General features: G+C 43.5%; 2 protein-coding genes across 8 annotated transcripts in view; both read left to right on the forward strand.

The window, feature by feature from the left end:
* The first annotated feature begins 966 nt into the window (after positions 1–966).
* Positions 967–3,158, forward strand: LOC101170161 (monocyte chemotactic protein 1B). The gene is made up of 3 exons (XM_004086255.4): positions 967–1,126; positions 1,549–1,666; positions 2,552–3,158. Exons 1-3 carry the CDS (start codon positions 1,060–1,062, stop codon positions 2,655–2,657), a joined length of 291 nt encoding a protein of 96 aa, XP_004086303.1. The 5' UTR covers positions 967–1,059; the 3' UTR covers positions 2,658–3,158.
* Positions 3,159–19,846: 16,688 nt separating this feature from the next.
* LOC105358736 (septin-7-like) overlaps positions 19,847–21,067 on the forward strand; it is a 42,090-nt gene continuing 40,869 nt past the window's right edge. For 3 of the 7 annotated variants that reach the window (XM_023955502.1, XM_023955503.1, XM_023955504.1), the window contains exon 1: positions 20,233–20,289. In XM_023955502.1, the coding sequence (XP_023811270.1) occupies positions 20,248–20,289 (42 nt within the window). In that variant the 5' untranslated portion in view covers positions 20,233–20,247. Of the gene's footprint in view, positions 20,108–20,232; positions 20,290–21,067 lie in introns of those variants that run through there. The other 4 variants (XM_023955505.1, XM_023955506.1, XM_023955507.1 and 1 more) reach the window with 2 other exon arrangements.

A 21,067-nucleotide genomic window follows, 5' to 3' on the forward strand; every position in this document is an offset into this window, starting at 1 on the left:
TGGGGGCAGCAGGGATTGAACCGATCATTGACTGTCCTGTCCAACCGCCTGAACCACTTGCCACCCGTCATGCTTTGTTTACACTTTCTCCCGCTAGCTTACTGCCCCTTATACCCCCGAGCTAATATTAGCGGTGCAACAAAAACAGCAAGCAATATCTGAAATATCCAGCCGTACAGTTTAGATCCAGATTCCAGCTCAGACGAGGAAAGCAAAGACGTTCATGGGTCTATTTGTCAATGAGTGGATGGTCAGAACGGAGCAGAGCTGGGGACTTTTGCCCACCCATTGCAGTTGCTGTGCCATAACCTAAGCTTTTTTAAACCGCTGATTTTCCATCTGCTCCTGATCCAACATGACTTGAATAAGAAATACTCAGAGATGCAGTTTGAATTTTAATTGTATTAATATACGTCCGTCAGCAAGAGAAAAACACCAAAAACATCATTTTCATTGGAGTGGGTCTTGAAGTTTCTGTTTATGGCTTTTAATCGCCTCAAGTTGTCTTCCTTCTTAAGTTTCTGAACACTTGTAGATGTTAAAATCTTTCAACTCTAATCTGCCAGCCATCCCATCAGTTCATACCAAACCCTACACTGAACCATCTTTTCTGCACTTTTGCTCCACGTTTATTATAACAGTCTGTCAGAAGAAACTCGGCTTAAGATCCAACTTTTTCCTTTGTCTTTTAGCACGTACTAGTCTGAACTCACTTTATATGTTTTGGTTTTCACTTTTATGTGTTTGCAGAGCTGTTTGACTGGATTTGTGTGTGTTTGGTAGATGTTACAACAATGTGAACTTCCTTTTTTGTTTTAGGGAAATGAAACAGACTGAACTCTCTATTGATGCAGCCTTTCCCCCACCCCCTCCGAAAAAATCCCACACCTGGTAAATCCCCGCAGCAAACGTTTGACACGTCTAGACTCCTGACTGGGACGCCCCCGCTCCCCACGCCCACCCAGCTTTCACTGTATAAAGATGGAGGCAGATGGAGGAGCATCCACATCAGATCTCTAGAGCCAAAGTGACCCTTTCCTACCTTGTGACCCTGTCAGGATGGCTGCTGCTCGTTTCTGTCTGCCTGTGCTGGTCCTCATGCTGGCCGTTCTGGCTCTGACCCACGGTGAGTCAATCCTTTTGAATGTTTTACAAGAATGTTTTCAGATGCTTGACCCAAACGATGGAAGAGTCTTCAGGGGAAAAAAACGCACAACGACATTCTAAACCTTCAAAACTGCTCATGTCATAATATTGTTAGTATTGTATTTTGCATTTAAAATTGCGTTTGCAAAAAGAAACGTTTTTTTTAAGGCAAATCAGAATAATTTCACAAAAATCTGGTTTTAATGATTCATTAGACTTTAACTTAATGTTAAAGTTAAAATCACAGCCATAAGAGGAATAATGATCATTTCTAGCAAAACCAAATGCTTCTGTTATTTTAAAAAAAGCTGTGGAAGTTACAGTTTTTTACATACATATGATTTAAAAAGAAAAGTGTTGTCAACGTTTCTGATGAGAGTTTGAACATTTTTGTGCTTACAGGTATGCGGGGTGCCGGCCCAAAGAAATGCTGCTTCCGCTTCAATGAGACCCCCATGGAAAAGGAAAATGTGGTGGCTTACATGAAGACCAGCCAGCGTTGCTCCAGGCCTGCTGTCCTGTAAGTATGCCCCCCCCCCCCCCCCCCCCCCCCCCCAGTCGGAATCCGATCTCATGGGAAGGAGGCACTGATTTGTTTCAAGAAGAGAACAAAGTAATCAAGAAAAAGGAAAGTGTGAGAATGTTTTTGCTGTAGAAGCATTTTCACATTAGAGACCCACTCTGAAAATAGGGTTTAACATGTCTTAAGGCATTTTTCTCATGGTGGAGGACATGTAAAGAAAGTTTAGCGTTTTGCCCAAAAGTATTTCTTTATTGAATATTGATGTGAATCAGGAGCAAATGAAATAATGCTGTTTGATAAAGCTTGTATGTGTGAAGCTACAATCGGCAGGCCACAAACTACCTGCTCTGCTCCATTCTGATGCATTTACAGTCTGACACATAGATCCATGAACGCCTTTGTTTCCTCGTCTGAGCTGGAATCTGGATCAGAACTGTACAGCTGGAAAGCTCCAATATTGCTCACCATTTTTGTAGCACTGCTAATGGGTGTAAGGGAATGTAAGCTAGCAGGAGAACGTGTAAACAGGTGGATGATAGTGAACTTATGCTGCTCTGCAGAAACTATGTCCTAGAAAACAACACACACACTACAAAAAATGAAACCACCAAAACTCAAAAAATTTGTATTGCTCGAAAAAGTAACCCAAAAATATATCCCAGCATAAATAACCCAAGAATTAGGCCAAAGAAATAACCCAAGAGTTTGCAGAGTGCAGGTTTTTGATGGTGGCTAAAAACATCATAATCATCCTTAAAAGACCACTAGTGAAAATAGATCTCAAGAAGATCGGATGGGGGCTTTAAGCAAACAGGGATTGTCATCAATGCTGTCGTTGCTGAACCTGCGCCCCCCCTCTGACTCTGTTTCTGCCTCCATCAGGCTGAAGACAGCGGCCGGCCGTCAGCTGTGCGTCAGACCCTCAGCCCCCTGGGTAAAAGAGGTCATCAGCTACCTGGATACTATGGAACAGTCCTCCAGTATGTAAGGATGGAAGCAACAGGAGAGCCCCCCCCAGCAGCTCTCCCAATGCCTGCTGCACACTCAGAGCTACTGAGTTTTTTTGACATCTCTGTTTGAGTATTTTGGGTTTTCTTCGATTTTCTGAAAACAGCTTATTTAATTCAACACTTTGACCGGCAACACTGTGAACGGCTGTAATCTGACCCGGGGGGGGGGGGGGCCCCCCTCTACCACAAGGAAGGAGGGCGCCAGCTCCTCGTCAGCAGAGAATAAGCTATAAACTACAGAACAGTTTGACCTGGAATTGTTTTTATTTTTCTACATATTTGAAGTCATTGTTTCAAAGAATATGAATTTCCAAGATTCTTTCAATCTTGATCTGAAACTTTGATTTTTATTTTATTATATTTCAAACATTGAATTTCTATTTGTCTTCATTTTAGCCTGTAACTGTCTGAGTCTGCAATTGTTGTAAAAGGAAACAGAAAAGTTTTCTGAAAATAAACTGCTTTTGTTTGAGATCAAATGGATTTAACTGAGATTTTTTTTGCTGAATGTCAGAACAATCAGAAAAAGACAGGAATAAATAATCTGAAGGACAGCACTGACGTTCATAGAAGCAGCTTTCTTCTAGTGTGTTCCAGCTGCCAATATTAAGCAAACGTCATCCTCTGATCCACATGTGTCAAACTCAGGCCCGCCAGGCAAATTTGGCCCGCAGTGTATTTATAATTGCCCCACAAGATCATATCAAATGTGCATCAGAGCTGTATGTACTTTGCCGCTAATACTACAAATCCCACAATGCTTTGCTTGTATGTTGGCAGGCAGTCAAAAGAGGAAAGTGCTCCTTTTTTCTGTTGACAGTCCTTGACAGCCATGTTCCAGTCACATGGGACAAATTCATTTCACCCTCCAAAAAAATGGCCAAATGAAAGATGGACATCAGGAGCTTTTTGAGGTTGGCCCGTGACTTTACTTCACAGCTTAACAGCCACTGTGAATTTGAGTTTGGACGCTCTGATCTATCTGCTGACTGCTCATTAGGAGATGGTTTGAGGATCCGTTTTTATTTTCTCCAATAAAACTGAAACTCCCCGAATATAACCATGGTGTGACATCACGCTTTACCTATGACACCCCCCCCCCCATGAACATGGACTACTTCACTTTCTCCGTGCTGCTTCTGCTTATTGGTTTCTACTTTGTGCAGTTTTAGCTCAGGAGCTGTTTTTAGATCTAACACGTATTTCAGCAAAGATGTCTCGCTTTGTGGTCAGACCAGATCAACAAATGCTGCCAGACACGTGCACTCATAGGGGTGCTGGAACATCTGCCCTTTTTGCCTCATAATGAGAAGTGCCCTAATGCCCTCTGGGTTTTTTTGGTCATTTTCTAAACCCGTTTTGTCCCTTTTCTGAGCCTATTCCGCTGAAGGTACCGTAACCATTCAGCCTGCAATAACCTTTCTGGGTCCTTTTGACTGAGGATAACGTCACACTACGGTAGCCCCACTTGGACAAACTACGTAGCGTGGAGATCTGCTTGGACTCTACATATTTTCATTTTCACGTTTCCTTTTGTAACTTAAGTTCTTTTCTTTCATTAGTTGTGTCTAACATCATTCTTTATAGTGTTTATAGAGAGATTTTGCCACAACCCACTTTGTAAAAAGATCTGTGTCTGTTAGAATGAACCTGCTGCTCCACAGAGAGAACCGTGTCTCTGATCAGAGCAGCTGGAGTCAGGCAGGGGACATCCTGGACAGTCCGCCACAAATCACAGACCTATGCACACTCACATTCACACCTAGGGACAATTTAGAACCTAACCTAACATGCGTTTTAACCTATGAAGCATGTATTTGGACGGTGGGAGGAAGCCGGAGAAAACCCATGTGGTGGAAGTTGGTTTGCCTTTATCCCAAATTTAGTGCCTGGTTTGGTTTTGTTTTATATCCTGTGTGCTGTGATGTTTCAGTTTGCTGTGCTTTTAACTCTTTTAACCCTTGTGCTGTCCTAGGCACTTTGGGAGTTGGGTCATCTAGACCCACTAGACAGTGCTCTGAACCTTTTTTCTTCAATGATTTGTGATCTTCACTGGTGTCCATGGATTACATGAAATCTTTCCACCTTTATCCACCTTTGTCATGGTAGGGAGAACACGTCAATGGAAGGTAGGGGTCATCTAAGATAGCACAAGGGTTAAGATATTACCATTTGTATTAAACTTGATTCCTGCTGGTTATGCCTGCAGCACATTGTGCCTAAATAAATAGCCTACAGTGTTTTATTGTTTTGATGTCTTTTAAGTAAATGATAAAGTGAATGAACTCATGTTGACAATAATTTAATAAAATTACAAAATTACAATTATATTACTTTGTATCGCAGTACCTGAGTATTTATCTATTAGTAGTTTTTTTCTTAATTCCTTTGTTGTTTAAAAGACAAAAAGGTGTTTTTGCTGCCCTTTTCCAGCTTTGAGCCCCTGCCCCTCTGAATGGTAAATGGCGTAAACTTATATAGCGCCTTTCTTCCGACAAGGGCAAAGCGCTTTACAGTCACAGACCCATTCACACACACATTCACACACTGGTGGAGGCTCCGCTGCCAAACACAGGCGCCCGCCTACCACCAGGGGCAAGGTGGGGTTCAGTGTCTTGCCCAAGGACACTTCGACTCATGGGCGTGCAAGGCGGGAATCGAACCTGCAATCTTACGATCATGGGTTTACCGCCCTACCGCTGCACCACGGGGGCCCCCAAATCCTGTGTATGTCCCTGAATGCTACAGAAAAGGTTGGGTTTTCAAAACATGGGTTAACTGGTGTACCTAAATTGCCCCTAGGTGTAAATGTGAATGTGAATGTGTGGCCCTATATCAGAACCTGGTCAGGGGGTACTCTGCCTTCAACCAACAGTAGCTGGGATAGGCTCCAAAAACCCCAAAAGGGATTCAGCGGGTTCTGAAGTCAGATGGAGGAGGTTTTATTGCATCTGAGACAGCAGAGGGCACCATCTGACCATTTTCAGAAACCTCTGAAAACTACAGGAAGTAGTTTTTCATTTGATCTTAATGAAATCGTAAAGCTCTCGGCCCTGATTGCAGATCGCAGCAGGACACCTCAGTAAACAGAGATGAATGAATTATATGACAAAGGCATCAAAAACTGTGCTGCAGCAGCTGCTCTGACACTCTTACTTTGAAAATTCAGATGATTTTGGAGCTTGGGTATTCAATTATGGGTCATTTTTAATGATTAAAGCCCAATATCAAAAATAAACTGAAACAAAATGTGACTTCCAGGAGCCTGTGAAGGAAGCAAACTCTATCTTAAAGTACATGAATGTATCATGAGAGTTGGTCACGTTTGTAAAAGATTACGCACCCAACCCCCACCAGACCATCAATTTGAAGCAGCAACAACGGCAACAGATCATTTGGGCTTTCATAAAAAAAATCCCTATACAATTACTCTGTTTAGTCAAATAAAGTTTCATTATAATGACCAGCAATGAAAGTATTTCTGTGGCTGTTTTGGACGTGTTTCTTCTGCTTCAATGGAATAAAAGGTTGGATCTTCTCAGCAGCAGAAACATGCAACAATCAGTACAGTAAACAAACATCTCATGGACGTCATCTCAACTCTAAATCTTTCTCCATGTGAAATGCATTTCACATCTCTCAAAAGGATTTTTGAAAATGCATTTTGCAACTGATCTTTTTAAATTTAATTTTATTTTTTTTAATTTAATTTTAAAGTTACTCTAAATATTTTCTCTTTTAATTTGCCAGGGTTTTTTTTGTACAGAAAATAAAAGTGTTCCAAGGTGTGTACTGGCAGCCACGCCTCTGTCAGTCTGCCCCAGGGCAGCTGTGGCTACATCAGTAGATAGCATCACCAGGTTTGAATGAGGAGTGAACAATTGACACATTGTAAATGCTTTGAGCGTCTGGAAAAGCGCAGATAAATCTAATCCATTGTTAATCATTATTCATATCAGGCTAACATAAGAGTGAGGTCCCTGTTTGCCATTCAAAAATGTTCATAAGTCTGTTTTAAAATCCTCCTTTTGTCTTCCAGCTTTACCCAGCACATTCACTTTAATGTTATATTTGCCTGGTTCACCTTTGCAGTTTGTTTGGTGAGTAACTGTGGAGAGAAAATAGTCTCACCGGATTCGTGTGAGCGGATTCTTGATTTGCAATGTATACAATACATTTTGTGCATAACTGTGTGTACTTGCAATAGCGTACTATTCACATGTACACATGACTATCTAAAACTTACAACATGTAAAAAATACAAAATACAATTTACGCACACACAACTTGAATTTACCACAGCTTAAAAATGTAGGGGACATTACTGTTCATTTGGTCCGGTAAGAAAAGGGATTAGTGTTGTGACAGAAATATATAATCATTGGATCTTGGAAAACACATGAAATATTTGGTGATAGTACTAAAACAAAATTTAGGCTTAACAGCTTAACAAATCTTAAGGTTGTTTACTTGTGCTGTGTTTCTTCTGGCAGAACCTCTTATTGAGAGCATTTTAATGTGTTGAAGTGTTCAGCTTTGGGATTTTCAGCAAGTTCACAAAAATGTGAGAAAAGTGTGTTTGTGCTTTGTAAAGGAATGGCCCATTTCAAATGTTTTGCATTTTTTGAATAACTAAAGGATAGTCTCTAGAAATTGCTCTGAGGGAGTGTGATGAGTTTCATAATGATCAGACAATCTCCCTAATCTCCAAAAGAGAGATGTCCAGAAGGTATATGAACCAGATGCCTGAGCTACCTCATGCCTTAGTCACATGTAACCAAACGAGGGTTGACCCCCGCAGGTGCTGTGGGTTTTCAGGCTATCCGGGTCCATGGAGGGTCAAGGACAGGAGTGGCTGCATCTCAAGGGGAGCGCAGGTGTCTTGCAGTTCCCCTTGAGACTCGTGTAGCCACCTTAAGAGACGTCATGAGAATGGAACCCACCATCATAGAGCCTCTAGATGCCCATAGGAAACAACACTCTGATAGTCTAATTTTCTCATTTCTAACAGTCAAGCCGTGCACAAGAAGCGCTTATCACTTGAACAGCACTAATTGGGTTCCTTGTGGTGCGCAGGGGTCAGAGGGGGTGAAAAAAGGAAAAATCGATACAATCTACCTGCGTCTCACCTACTTCACCCTTACTGACTAAAGTTGAGTATCGGAACAAAGTTTGAGAGCTTTACTCTTTGACTCAGTTCTCTCTTTACCACAGTTAACTATCACCGGGACAACAGTCACATGACAGCAGACGCTGCACCAACTCACCTACTCATCTTCCCACATTAAGGAACAAGATCCCAGATCCCTAAACTCCTCCAAGGCATGGAGCTCTCCACCTAGCCATGAAGTGATGCATTTTTCTGGAACTCATTTTATCCAATACATATGTCTGTGTTGTTCCAAAATCAAATGAACAGTCACCAAAGAAACAAAAGACTGGACGGTTTCACGGTACAGATGTGGGGACAAGGCTGACTTTTCCAAAGACTCATTTAATGGGCGATGCCAAATTACCATATTTTCCAAACATTTAGATTTAACACTACCCAAGCCAAATTCCTGATTGGTTGATAGCACAGGAATTCACCCAAGTTTAGATATAGACTCTGGAAAATTCCGCCACAAGTTTTCCACACACTCACAAATCACATTAATTTGTGCTATCCTAGGCACTTTAACATTGGGAGTTGGGTCATCTAGACCCACTATACAGTGCACTGAACCTTTTTTCTTCAATGGTTTATGATCCTCACTGGTGTCCATGGATTACATGAAATCTTTCCACCTTTATCCATCTTTGTCATGGTAGAGAGAACACGTCAATGGAAGGGTGGGGTCATCTAAGATAGCACAAGGGTTCAACACTGCGACATCCTCTCTATCTACAATATTCTAGTGAAAGAGTGCATCACCTACCTAGGAATGACCTTCTCCAAAGATAAAAAGGCCAGATGCCAATTAAACTTTGATCCAATTATTAATAAAACAAAGACAAAGCTGAACCAATGGATCCAGAGTAATTTATCATTGAGAAGCAGAGTTTTTCTAACTAAAGCTGAGGGAATTTCCCGCCTAACGCACGCAGCTTTATCCTTCAATGTTGACAAAAAAGTTCTGAAATCCGTTGACAAAAGGCTATTTAACTTTATTTGGAGGAACAAAAACCATTGTATTAAAAAAACAGTTGTAATGAACACTTACGATAAGGGTGGTCTTAACTTTACAGACTTCTGTACAATAAATAATACCTTTAAAATAAATTGGCTAAGACATTTTATTAATACTCCAACTTCAATCTGGAATTTCATACCAATTGACATTTTCTCCAAATTAGGAGGCATAAACTTTCTTTTATTTTGTAACTATAATGTACAAAAGATTTAAATTAAGCTTTCTTGCTTCCAAAAGCAAATGTTATTTTCCTGGTCACTCATTTACAAACACAATTTTTCTCCACACTGATACTACATATGGAACAATAAAGACATTACATATAGACATAAATCTTTATTTTATCCGTCTTGGTTTAATCAAAACATCCTTCTGGTTCATCAGCTGTTTAAATCACACGGGTCTTTAATGTCACATGAAGAATTCTGCTTCAAATATTGCATCAAAATACCTAAAACAGAGTTTAACATTGTTTTGAAATCAATTTTTAAATGTATAACTATGTTATTCAAAGGTCAACATTACAGAGTCCAACTTTATTACCAATTGATCCTACGAAAACAGAAATAGGACAAATTTGTTTTTCTTCTTCACGTAACACAAATCGCCGTATACGCTCACTCTTTCAGAAGGATGTTTTATCCATTCCCTACGTAGTTCCTTAATGGAATAATTTAGTTTACCATTTAGAAAGGAAAAAGTTCTGGAATTAACAGCAAAATACTTTTTAACCAATAAAGTGAAAGAAATGTCATTAAAACTAATCCATAAATTCTACCCATCCAAACTATATCTGCAAAGGTTCAAAGAAGATATTGATGTAAGGTGCTCTTTTTGTCATGAACACCCTGAAGATGCTGTACATTTATTTTGGTCGTGTCCCTTTTCCACTAAACTCTGGTCTAAAGTTTGTCATTTCATTTCCGCCCACATGAACCCAGACTCCCGCCTGTACTTAGAACATGTTATGTTTGGCCTCACCCACTGTCCAACTCATAAAAAATAAAAATTCTACATCATTAACCTTTTATTGTTTTTATGCAAATGGAAAATTCATAAATCCAAAGTTACAAATCATACCCCTCATTTTTCTATCTTTATCAATGAGTTCAAACAATACATGAACACAATAAGATAATCTGACAATAAGAAAGCAATTAAGACATTTGATCTGTGCATCAGTTTCAATGTATTTGTGTAAAATGTAATAAGAACCCCCTGGCCTGTTCCTTCCTTGTTGTTTATTGAATTGATACATTCAATAAAGTCATGTCATTGATGTCATTATCACAGTATTTCTCTTCAGCAAGAGTTGTAATTTGGTTTTTTTCATGACCAAAGCCCACTGAGGAGATCCAGGGCACACAAGTGCCTATCATGCTGTTTGGGGGTCCAGCCTACCCACTTCAATCCTGGCTAATGAAGGGGTACCCGGACACCGGGAATCTGACTGAACACCAGCGTCATTTTAACAAGAGACTAAGCAGGGCTAGAATGACGGTGGAGTGTGCATTCAGAAGATTAAAAGGTCGGTGGAGGTGCCTGTCAAAACGTCTTGATGTGGACATATCACTGGTCCCCACAGTTATCGCCACATGCTGCACTCTGTGTGACATCTGTGAAAAACACAATGAGGCCTACAGTGAAGATCCTAGTGCAGCTGGACCTCCTGATGTACCACCGGGTGATGTTGACCCGTTGGGCATTGCAGACATCCAGCCACTAAGAATCAGGAAGCACTGACCCAATATATTGCTCAAGAATAAATGTAAACAATGTAATAAAAGATAAGACAACAGTCCTAATGCTGAACTTGTATATATTGTTACTGTTATTCAAACACCCCATCTTCTCTGAAGCTATCTAGTAATTCGGGTGGTCAAATGCCTTCCATTTGGTGGAAGAATGGGAATGTTGCACAGCTATTTTCACTCTTATTGTTGTGGTCTTTTATCACTTTGTATTTGTCATGGTGCCTCTGTCAGTCACCTTCCCCCCTCCCTTTCCTGCTCGGCTCTGGACGCGACCAGCTGGTTCCAATCATCACCTCGTAAAGCCGCCTACTTCAGGAGATCCAGGACCTGACGTCAACGCCAGTCCGTTGTTCTTACCACGGTGCATAGTCTGGCTCTCGCATGTCTTGTGCCTTACCTTGGCTTGATCACGCTAATTTGCTTCTCCGTTCCGCTCTCAGGAATCATCCTCACGAGTGTGCTCCTCGGGCTGCAGTTCTCCAGTCCCCCTCTACGTCTTCCCTTCGGATCCAGCAAGCCCTCAGTCTCGAGCTCCGTCTGCCTCCACCCTCCAGTCAGCCGCCACGCAGCAACAAAGACTTGGTCACAGACTCTCCACCCTCCAGTCAGCCGCCACGCAGCAACAAAGACTTGGTCACAGACTCTCCACCCTCCAGTCAGCCGCCACGCAGCAACAAAGACTTGGTCACAGACTCTCCTACAGAGAAATTAAACCTTCCTTATACTTGCCTCTCGTTTCCGAGTTTCTTCCGGGTTCCAGCGTCTGGGTCCTTTCGAATTCCCACGAGACCATGACAGTATTTGCTTTTTAAGCTTTTTATCTTAGATTGGCACTGCAGCCACGAGCGCTTAAAACCGTGCCTCCCAACATCTCGTGAAATGTCTTCGAACACAGATTTATTTCTGTAACAACCCTGCATTTTCGCCTGCACCGTCTCGTCACCCCAAACACTAAAGAGACATGAAACCTCCGCATTGCTCCACTGTGTGTAGCGTTCGTCCTCCATCGCACGTGATATCAGTTGGTGGTGTCCTGAGTCGACGTCTCTGACGTACGACTCGCATTTACTGGGGAATATCCCATTTGTCTGCTCACATGGCACACGCAAACGCACGTATCCGATTTGTGTCTGATTTATTACCACATATGAATGAATCTGATCTGAGAAAATCAGAATCCATGCGTTTTTTTTCCTGCTTACACGTTCACCGGTCACATCCGATCTGTGCCACATGAGGGGAGAAAAAAAATAAATAAAATAAATCTGAATTGGGTCACTTGAACCATGCAGTGTAAATGGGGCCATACAGGCACGGAACTGTCATTGACAGGTGTGCGAACCCAGCTAGCAGGGAGGTAGACTGTTACACGATGGTGTAAGTAAGGAAGTAAGTTGTATTTAAATAGCGTTTTTCACAGATAAAATCACAAAGCACTGAACAATAAAAAACATACAATACAGTAAAAGCAGAAGATCAATTAAATATGATGTAAAGCAAAACTAAATTGAAGAAAAATAAACGTTGAATAAAAATATAACAACAATGAAACCAGTCGGCTTAAAGCATTTATGAATAAAAGTGTCTTCAGTTGACTTAAAAGAATCGATGGTGTCAGCCACACGAAGGGACGGAGGGAGGGCATTCCAGAGTCTGGGGGCTTTTGCCTGGAACGACCGGTCACCTCTGGTTTTATACTTGGTCTTAAGAATCTTTAAAAGATTTTGATCCGTGGATAAGAGGGCACGGCCAGAAGCGTATGGACAGAGCAAGTCTGATACGCAGTTTGGGGTCTGTTCATTTAAAGCTCTATAGGTTAAAACTAAAAATTTAACACAACCGCCATTAAAATGGTTCAAAACATTAGACTCATCCATATCAAGCTTTCTATGGAACAACAAACCTGCAAGAATTAGTCTAAAAACTTTAAAATCTGCAAAAAGCTGTGGAGGATTAGAACTACCTAATTTCCACAAATACTTTCTTGCAAATAGATTACAATATATCTTAAAATGGTTAAAAAATAATCCAGAAACCAACTCATGGTTAGACTTGGAACAGGCGTTATGTGGAAAGATCAACCTGTCACAGCTACCATTTATTAGCCAAACAGTTAAAAAACAGGAATGTTTCAAAAGCATTAATATAAATGCCACTTTAACAGCCTGGTGGGAATTTCTCAAAATATCAAAATCATCAATTCAACCGTGCAAAATGACACCCATCTGGAACAACCCGGACATCCTTATTAACAAAAAAATGATTCACTTCCCAGCTTGGCAAGCAGGGGGCATAAAACAACTAGAGCACGTAATTATTGATAGAAGATTCATAACTCCCCAGGAACTTCAAGACAAATATGGAATAAATAACTTCTTAGAATATCAGCAACTTAAATCAAGTATTACTAAAAAGTATAAATTTAAAGACGACGATTTAAAGCTACCAGATGTAGTTACCACTCTGATTAATTTTTCAATGAATAGAACTCTCTCCAAAATATACAAACTTTTATGTAATTTAGATAAAAATATTGCCCTTCCAACAAAAAAATGGGATGCAGATTTGAGCATCAGCACAGATGAAAGCTTCTGGTCAGAACTCTGTCTAAACACCTTTAAAATGACAAAAAGTCTAAATCTGCAGCTAATCCATCTCAAAACTCTTCACAGAATTTACTACACTGGACAGAGGATGTTCAAGATGGGTCTCAGTAACTCAGACATTTGCGAGCACTGTGATAATAATCTACCCGACAGCTACATGCACGCACTGTGGTTCTGCACTCCTGTCCAGGCTCTCTGGCAGCAGGTATGTGCCGATTTATCAGTCTGGCTTAAGGTTTCAATCACTGCCTCACCGTCACTTTGTGTGCTTGGTGACATGAGTGCCATCGATATAGAAGAAGGATTAGCATCTATCATTTTCATAACTCTTTGTATTGCCAAAAAAACTATTTTAATAAATTGGAAAAACAAGAAAAATATAAACATAAGTCAACACAGAAATCTGCTGTTTGATCATATCAGCTTGCAAAAAATGTCAGCCCAAAGCTCAAGTAACTTTGAAAGAATTCAGTCTCTCTGGTCTCCTGTGGTTGACTCCATGACTTAGGGGGTGGGGGGCTTGGTCGTCGCTGCTCCTTGCCCTTCTGCCGTGGTTTGGGGTGGGGGTCGGGGCTTTCGGTGCCTGGCAGGGGGCGGTGGGGGGCTCCGTTAGTGGGGGGGTCGGGTCCGGTGCCTGGGTGGGGCGGGCTGGGGCGCTGCGTGGTCCTCTGGGCTTGGGTGTGGGGGTGCGTGGTGGGGGGGGTGGGGTGGTGGTCTGGCTTGGCTTGGGGGGGTGGTCCCTTTGCCTGTGCTGGGGGGGGTTGGCGGGGGGCCCTGCTCGTGGGGGGGGGGGGGGGGGGCAGCGGCGCCGGATGGGCTGCCCATCTGCACCTGGGGCTGGGATCGGCCCTTCCCTGGCTCTGGGACGGGACGGGACAACCCTGTCGGGGCCCCCGGTCGCTCTGGGTGTCACCCGCATCGGCTGCGGGGTCTGGGGTGGGGTGGGGTGGGGGGCTTGTCGGCCCTGTCCTGTGGGGGGCGTTATGGGGGGGAGGGGGGGCCCATTATTGGTACGGGTCGGGGGGGCTAACGGGTCAGGGTCTCCGCTGAGGCAATCAGTGGTTGCCTCGGCCGGTTGGCCTCCTCGGTCCCGTCGAGGCCTCCTCTAGGGCCGGCGTCTGGGGGTGGGGGCCTGGGCTTGCTCCGGGGGGGGCGACGCTTTCTGGCTCCTCTCTCTCTGTGTGGGGTGGGTGGTGCCGGGCCTGGGGTGTCGGCGCCTCCGGGGGTGGGGCCCCTGGGCTGGGTGGCCCTGGCCCCTTTGCTGGGGGGGGGCTGGGGGACGGCTGTTTGACCACCGGGGGACAGTCTACCAGCTGTCCCCAACTTACCCCCTTCCTCATATAACCTCATATTAGGGTGAGGGGGTGGGGGGTCTAGCCTGCGATGCGCCTTGGGGGGGGGCTACTTGGCAGTGGCCCCCTCCTATGGTTGCCGTATGGAGTGGGCCCCCCTCTTTCGGTTTTATTTGCACCTTAGACATGTAGGGTCCTTGGTAGGGGGGGGTGCTTGGACATCACTGCAAGCAAGCAGCAGATGTCCTCCTGGCACCCTACCCGCCAATTTTAACCGCACCTTAGACATTTAGGGCCCCTTGGTGGGGAGGGTGAGGGGACGTCACTGTGAGTAATTAGGAGATGTCCCCTTAGTGCCCTACTCACCAATTTTAACTGCACCCCCCTAAGTACACCCTCCCCTCCCCCTTCAATATATACATTCAAACATAAACACACACACATGCACACAAACACCCTCTCAAACACCCATACACGCACACACATTTTACAAGGAAGGTGGGACCTGGGTCCATCTGTCCCCTACCCCTTCCCTTGTGGGGGGTGCGGGCCTCTTGGCGATGGCGGCCGTGTCCCTTGGGTGCCGGCTCCCTGGGCCCGGCGGTGCTCTCTCCGCACGGTGGGGGGGTTCATATTACACCTGAGCCGGGGGTGGTCGTGTCCCTGGGGGGTGGGTCCTGGTCCTTGCCCCTGGGCGTTGGGCCCCGCCAAACTTCCAACATGGCCGAGCCTGGTCGGGCCATATTTATAACATCCCTTGTGGGCCACCCTTTTTTCCCCGGGGTTCCCCCCTCCTGGGCGGGGGCGGCGGGCCCCTGCCTTGCTCCTACCTGGACCAACCGTGGGCCGGGTGGGTGGCTGCCTGGAGTGCGGAGCGGGTCTCCCTTGGGGGGTCCTGGCTCGTACCTGGGGTTGGGGCGGGGGGATGCCCAGAACTCCTGGGTGGTGGTGGGGTGCTCGTCTGGGGCTGTGGGCGTCCCTCTCCGGTGGGGCCCTGCGTTGGGCTCTTCCGGCGCGGCGGGGGGGCTGCTTTCCTGGCTGGGCTGGGGCGGCGCTCTCTTTCCCTCCGTGCCTCCCTGCTCTCTGGCTCTGGGGGCCTCGCGGCGGTCCTGCTGGCCCTGGCCTGGGTGGCGGTCTTGGTCGCCCGGGGGGCGGTTGTTCCCTGCCTGTTCCCGTATGGCGTTGGGGGAATTCCGGCTGCCGCTGCCGCTGCGGCGGGGGTCTGGGTGTGGGGGTGGCTGGGCGCTCCTCCTCCTTCTTTTCACATTCCACCATCCATTTTAGAAGAACATAAACACTCACTTGAGCACAGGTGTTAGCTCACCTTTGCACTAATAGTTTGCATGATTGAATAAATGTAAGATTTCACACTAGTTGGTTTAAAGGCATAGATATGCGTTCGTGAACACTATCTGTTTTGTGTGCATGTTGACATGTGGACATTTTTGCGGCTAGCAGGTGTGTTGATAATATTTGAGTGTGTGTGAACAGGCCTCGCCCTTTTTGTACTACATTTGAACCGTACCGTAATGATAAACAACCAGTAAACCTGTCTGCTCTATGCTGCTGCATGGTCTTACCCCCCTTCCCCTCTTATTATCACCCTCCTACCCCCCCCTCTCTCTAATGTCCCTCTCTCTTCTTCCCCTCTTTCCTTTTCCGTCCGGTCCAACACCAAAGATTTTCAAACATGATTGAAATTAATAAAGTTTGGCCTCAATTACAAAAGGGGTTTATTCAGACATACCTTTGGTTTGTCTGAAGATTAATAACCCCTCTTGTTAAAATAAAATATGTCCAACACAAGAGGCCCTCAGCTCTCATCTGTTTGCCTAGCTGTTGGACAGGACAAGTTAAGAAAAAAAAAAAAAAAAAAAAAAAATTTAAAATCACTTGACTGGGAGCCAGTGCAAGGAGGATAAAATGGGGATAATATGTGCCCTTTTGTCCGATCCTGTTAAAAGCCTTCCAGCAGGATTTTGAACTAACTGAAGACGGTTAAGAACAGATTTATTAAAACAAGTAAAAAGAGAATTACAATAATCTAAATGAGAAGAAATAAAAGCATGGATAACCATCTCTAACACTGATTTAGATAAAAAGGCCCGCAGTTTTGCTATGTTACATAAATGATAAAAACAATTTTAATTTAAAGGCTGGAATGACGGTCCAAAGACGTGGTTGGAACCCAGTATTGTGAGCACGAGTCTTCAGCCAGTGTGTTTTGCTGTCTGTGTTGTTTGGTTCTCAGCAATGTGAGTGTTGTGGGGACATTTGACCCTCTTAGATGGGGGCAGTGTAGCGACCTGGGGGTTAGCCCCACCTTCAGCCCCTAAGACTCATGGGAAGTGGGGAATCTTGGGTGAAAACCATGAGTGAGAGAGCTGGAAGCAGAAGTGACCTCCGTGCTGTTTAACTGTTTGGATAAACGGGCATCAATACTGAAAAGGAGGCTTTGAGTCTCAACCTACTTCTCCCGGGGCACAGACAGTTCTTCAATGAAGCCACTTCCGAAGTAGCTTGACATTTGCTCCCCCACTAAGGTGAGGTTCCGCATGAGTTGTTACAATATGATATATGTTATGCCACTGTTTCTGTGTGGTTGAAAGCCCAGAATGGGTGGTTCATTTTCCCGGCACAATTACATGAACCCCAAGGGAAGCTTCATGGGCTTCTATTTCCATCCCTGCTGACCAGCTATACACAGATAAAACGACAATAAAAAAGGAAAAAAAGAGGAAGGCCGAGTCAACCGCCCGTGCAGGAGTATGGAAGCGATTATGTAGCATAAATAAAAAGCAAAGTCAAAACCAGAAATGCTTTTTCATTTTCAAAATGAAAAAGCATTTTATGACTCAAAAATATAATGAAAAAGCAATCCACCAAAATGCTTTTTCATTTCCTTCCTCAACACAGCTTTACTGTCACTTAATTAAAATTAAAATTCAAATGGTATTTGACATTTCATTTTCAAGACGTTCCATGGTAAATGTGTAGCATAATTCATTTAGAAATGTCTAATTTGACATTCAAAATGGATTAATAGAAATGCTTTTTAATTTTCAAAATGAAGCTGCATTTTTTGACTCAAAATTAAAAAGAAAAAGCAATACTTCAAAATGCTTTATCATTTTATACTTCAACACAGCTTTTTCTGTCACTTAATTAAAATGATAAAGAAAATGGTATTTGACATTTCATTTTCAAAAAGGTCCATGGTAAATGTGTACCAAAATTCATTTAGAAATGTCTAATTTGACAATTAAAATGGATTAACAGAAATGCTTTTAATTTTCAAAATGTAGCTGCATTTTTTGACTCAAAATTAAAAAGAAAAAGCAATATTTCAAAATGCTTTTTCATTTTATACCTAAAACCGCTTATTCTGTGTCATAATTCAAACGAAAATGCAAAGAGGGGGTTGCATTTGCATTTTAACATCCACCCCGCGCACCTTGTCACAATATTCATTTCGAAAAAGCATTAGCAGAGGGGAGGCGGGGCGATGACGTCACTGCTTTCTCCGTGTGTCCGGCTGCTGACTGACGCACACACACGCACCAGGAGCAGACTGTGTTAGCGGCAGAGACGAGGGTTTTGTGATGGTTGTGAACTTCTGATGAGTTTCCACAGCTTCTCAGGACTAAGTAACTGTGTGTCCGCCTTCTGCGGTCCTCCTGACGCACCGCGGACAAGCTTTTTTCTGCGGACCGCCAGCTGCCTTCGCACAGACTTTGCTTTTTATTTATGCTACATAATCGCTTCCATACAGGAGGGGTAGAGAGGGACTAAGCCAGCACACCTGAATCCACTCCGTGCTGAAAACAAAACAAAACCAACACACAGTGAGAAACGTGCCAAAGAATCTTCCACTTCGCACTGAAAATAAAATATAGTGAGGAAACGCTGCCAGCAGGGGTCCCCCTCACCGACACCGCACACACCGGGGCCCGACCTGGACCTATAAAACAAGACTAATCACCAGAGTAAACCACTCAGTAATTCAACTTTGCTCTAAAAACACCTTTAAAAAAGTTACATAAAGGGTGGGTAAAGAACACGCAGTGGCTCATGACATCTGCCACACTACCAGCAGCTTCCAGCATCTAGTTAAAAGAGAATATAAATGAGTAAAAGGTGACCTGCATCCTTCCACCAAGAGGACCTTCAACCATATACACCACCATGCAGGCAGGCAGCTGCTGTCTATCCACTCACTTCCTGTTCGTTATATAGGGACAGACACAGCTGAAGCAAATCCCTTTTTATTTTTATTTTTTTAAATTTTTTTCAACTTTTTTTTTATAGTGTTTTTCCAGTTGTCAGTGTTTACAAACATGGGTAATCAACCACAACATAAACAAAGCAAAACAATACGCAACAATTGGGCTGTGTTTATTTATTTTTTTTATTTATTTTCACATTCCTCTTAGAGTTTTAGTAGTTTTCCACATATTGGCACCATTTTTCCCATCTTTTTTGGAAAATGTCCAACTTTAGTTTTAGCTGAAGCGTCAACTTTTCCATGGAGTAAATTGTCCATCTGATTTTCACCCAGTCATCCTTTCCAGGAGGGTCCACCTTATGCCATTTTTTTTGTCACTGCTTTCTTGCTTGCCAAGAGTAATATCCTTACCAGGTAAAGATCTTCCTTCAATACAGAGTATTCAGTGTTTCTTAGGTACACAATTGTAAAATCGTTTGGCAGATGATATCCCATAACACTCTTTATAACAGTTGTTACAGCCTTCCAAAAAGATTGTAGTCTGGGACATGACCAAAATATGTGTGTGTGTGATTCCGTTCCTGACTCCCACATTTTCTCCAACAAGACTGTGAAGTTTTTAGTTGTTTTCTTTTGATTTGGGGCGTTATAAAATACCGTGTATGATTCTTCCATGCAAATTCCTTCCATATTTGAGAGCTAGAAGAGCACTGTGTGAGACACATTTTAAACCAGTCTTCTTCTGTAATTTTTTGATGAGCTCAGCTTCCCATTTACTTTTAATGTAGAGTGATGAATTTTTCCTGTTAGCAGTAAAAGATGTAAAATGTTGCAATAACCCTGGTTTTGCTGTTTTTAGAAGTGTCTGATATTACTTTAGTTCTGGATGAACTAAATCCCTGATCTAACAGGCATGCACCTGTCACAGGCAGACCTGCCGGTTACACATGGTTGGGATTATATTCAAATCTACACATATACTAAGATTTACACAAACTCTTAGACCCTGTCCGGCTCAATTAGTAAACGTCTACATATAAAATAAACGTTTATACTTTAATCGTGTTCACGTGTTCTTATTGTGAAAAGCTCAACCGGATGTAGATGTCTGATTTCCGGAGATTGTCTACGGAGAAGCGAACGGCCGTTATTTCCTCCCCCGTCCGCAGGCACGCGCGGGTCAGCGGCCATCTCTAATCGTCCGCATTTATTCGGGTTCGGTCGTCCTTCGCGTCCCGGTTCTTATTTGACCCTAAAGGCTGTTCTCCGGCCCTGTTTCTACAAGCTGTCGTTGAAGGTTCGGTCCGTTCAGTTGGGAGCTGACACTGACTCGGTAACCATGATCGAGCGACCAGAAGCAGCACTTCCTCCAATTGCCGTAAGTCCGTCTTTCTCTTTTAAATTATGGATGTTTTTTAACGAAAAATGGGTTTGGGAGCGACAATAACCAGCCCCGCCCCCCGCGGCGTGCACGGATGTGTAAGTGAACGGCTACGGAAGGATCGGGTAGCGACAAGGATGGACACGAGTCCCGAAACGGATCTGGAGAAATCCCAACAGGCAGGAACGTCTTCCAGATGTGCGATTTGTGAAGGAGGCGCATTCATTTTGAGCGGGGTTATGACGTCACGCAAATAGTCTGGACTCGTGCTTTAATATTGAATTATGATAAGAAGGATTGTTTTTTCATTGGTCTCCTTTATCAAACAACTGGCTGGAAGACTAATGCCTGAAGTCATCAGGTTTTCTAGATTAAGATGAAGAAGAAGTGTATCTGGATGATTTCAGTTCTCTGTTGTGATGTCATCAGGTTTTCTGTCTTCATTGTTACTGGACAGTAATCTGTCTTCCTGGATAAATCAATGTATTTGTCTAGATTATTTTAGTGCTCCGCTGTGCAGTCATGCACTTTCCTACATAAACAAGGCACACATGAGTCTTTCTAGATTTCTTTTTAGTTCAATTCTTTGCGTTAAATCCTGCTTTTTTCTAGATGGCGATGAAGCAAAAATCACTGATGCATGCTATGTATTTTAAGAACATGGAGGCGGTGTTTAGAAATAAAAGAGAGAACCGGGGGGGTTTCTTCTAGATTCTTTCAGTCTTGAACTGGCCGTGTACCCAGTAGATGTGATCTATATCTTTAAAATGTTGGAGCTGCTGCAAGGCCAGGCAGAGGTCATGGATCAGCTGCTAAATGCAGGGGGTGGGGGCTGTGTGGATGACATCAGGTCCTAGGCATCTACTATCACGGCTGGGTGAACTGGGGGAGGGGCCGCATGCATGACTTCTCTGTGTGACCTTTCAGTACTCCGCCACCGCTAAATTAGTTCTTTTT

This window comes from Oryzias latipes, chromosome 6 (genome assembly GCF_002234675.1).
Source record: "Oryzias latipes chromosome 6, ASM223467v1".
NCBI classification, from domain to species: Eukaryota; Metazoa; Chordata; class Actinopteri; order Beloniformes; family Adrianichthyidae; genus Oryzias; species Oryzias latipes.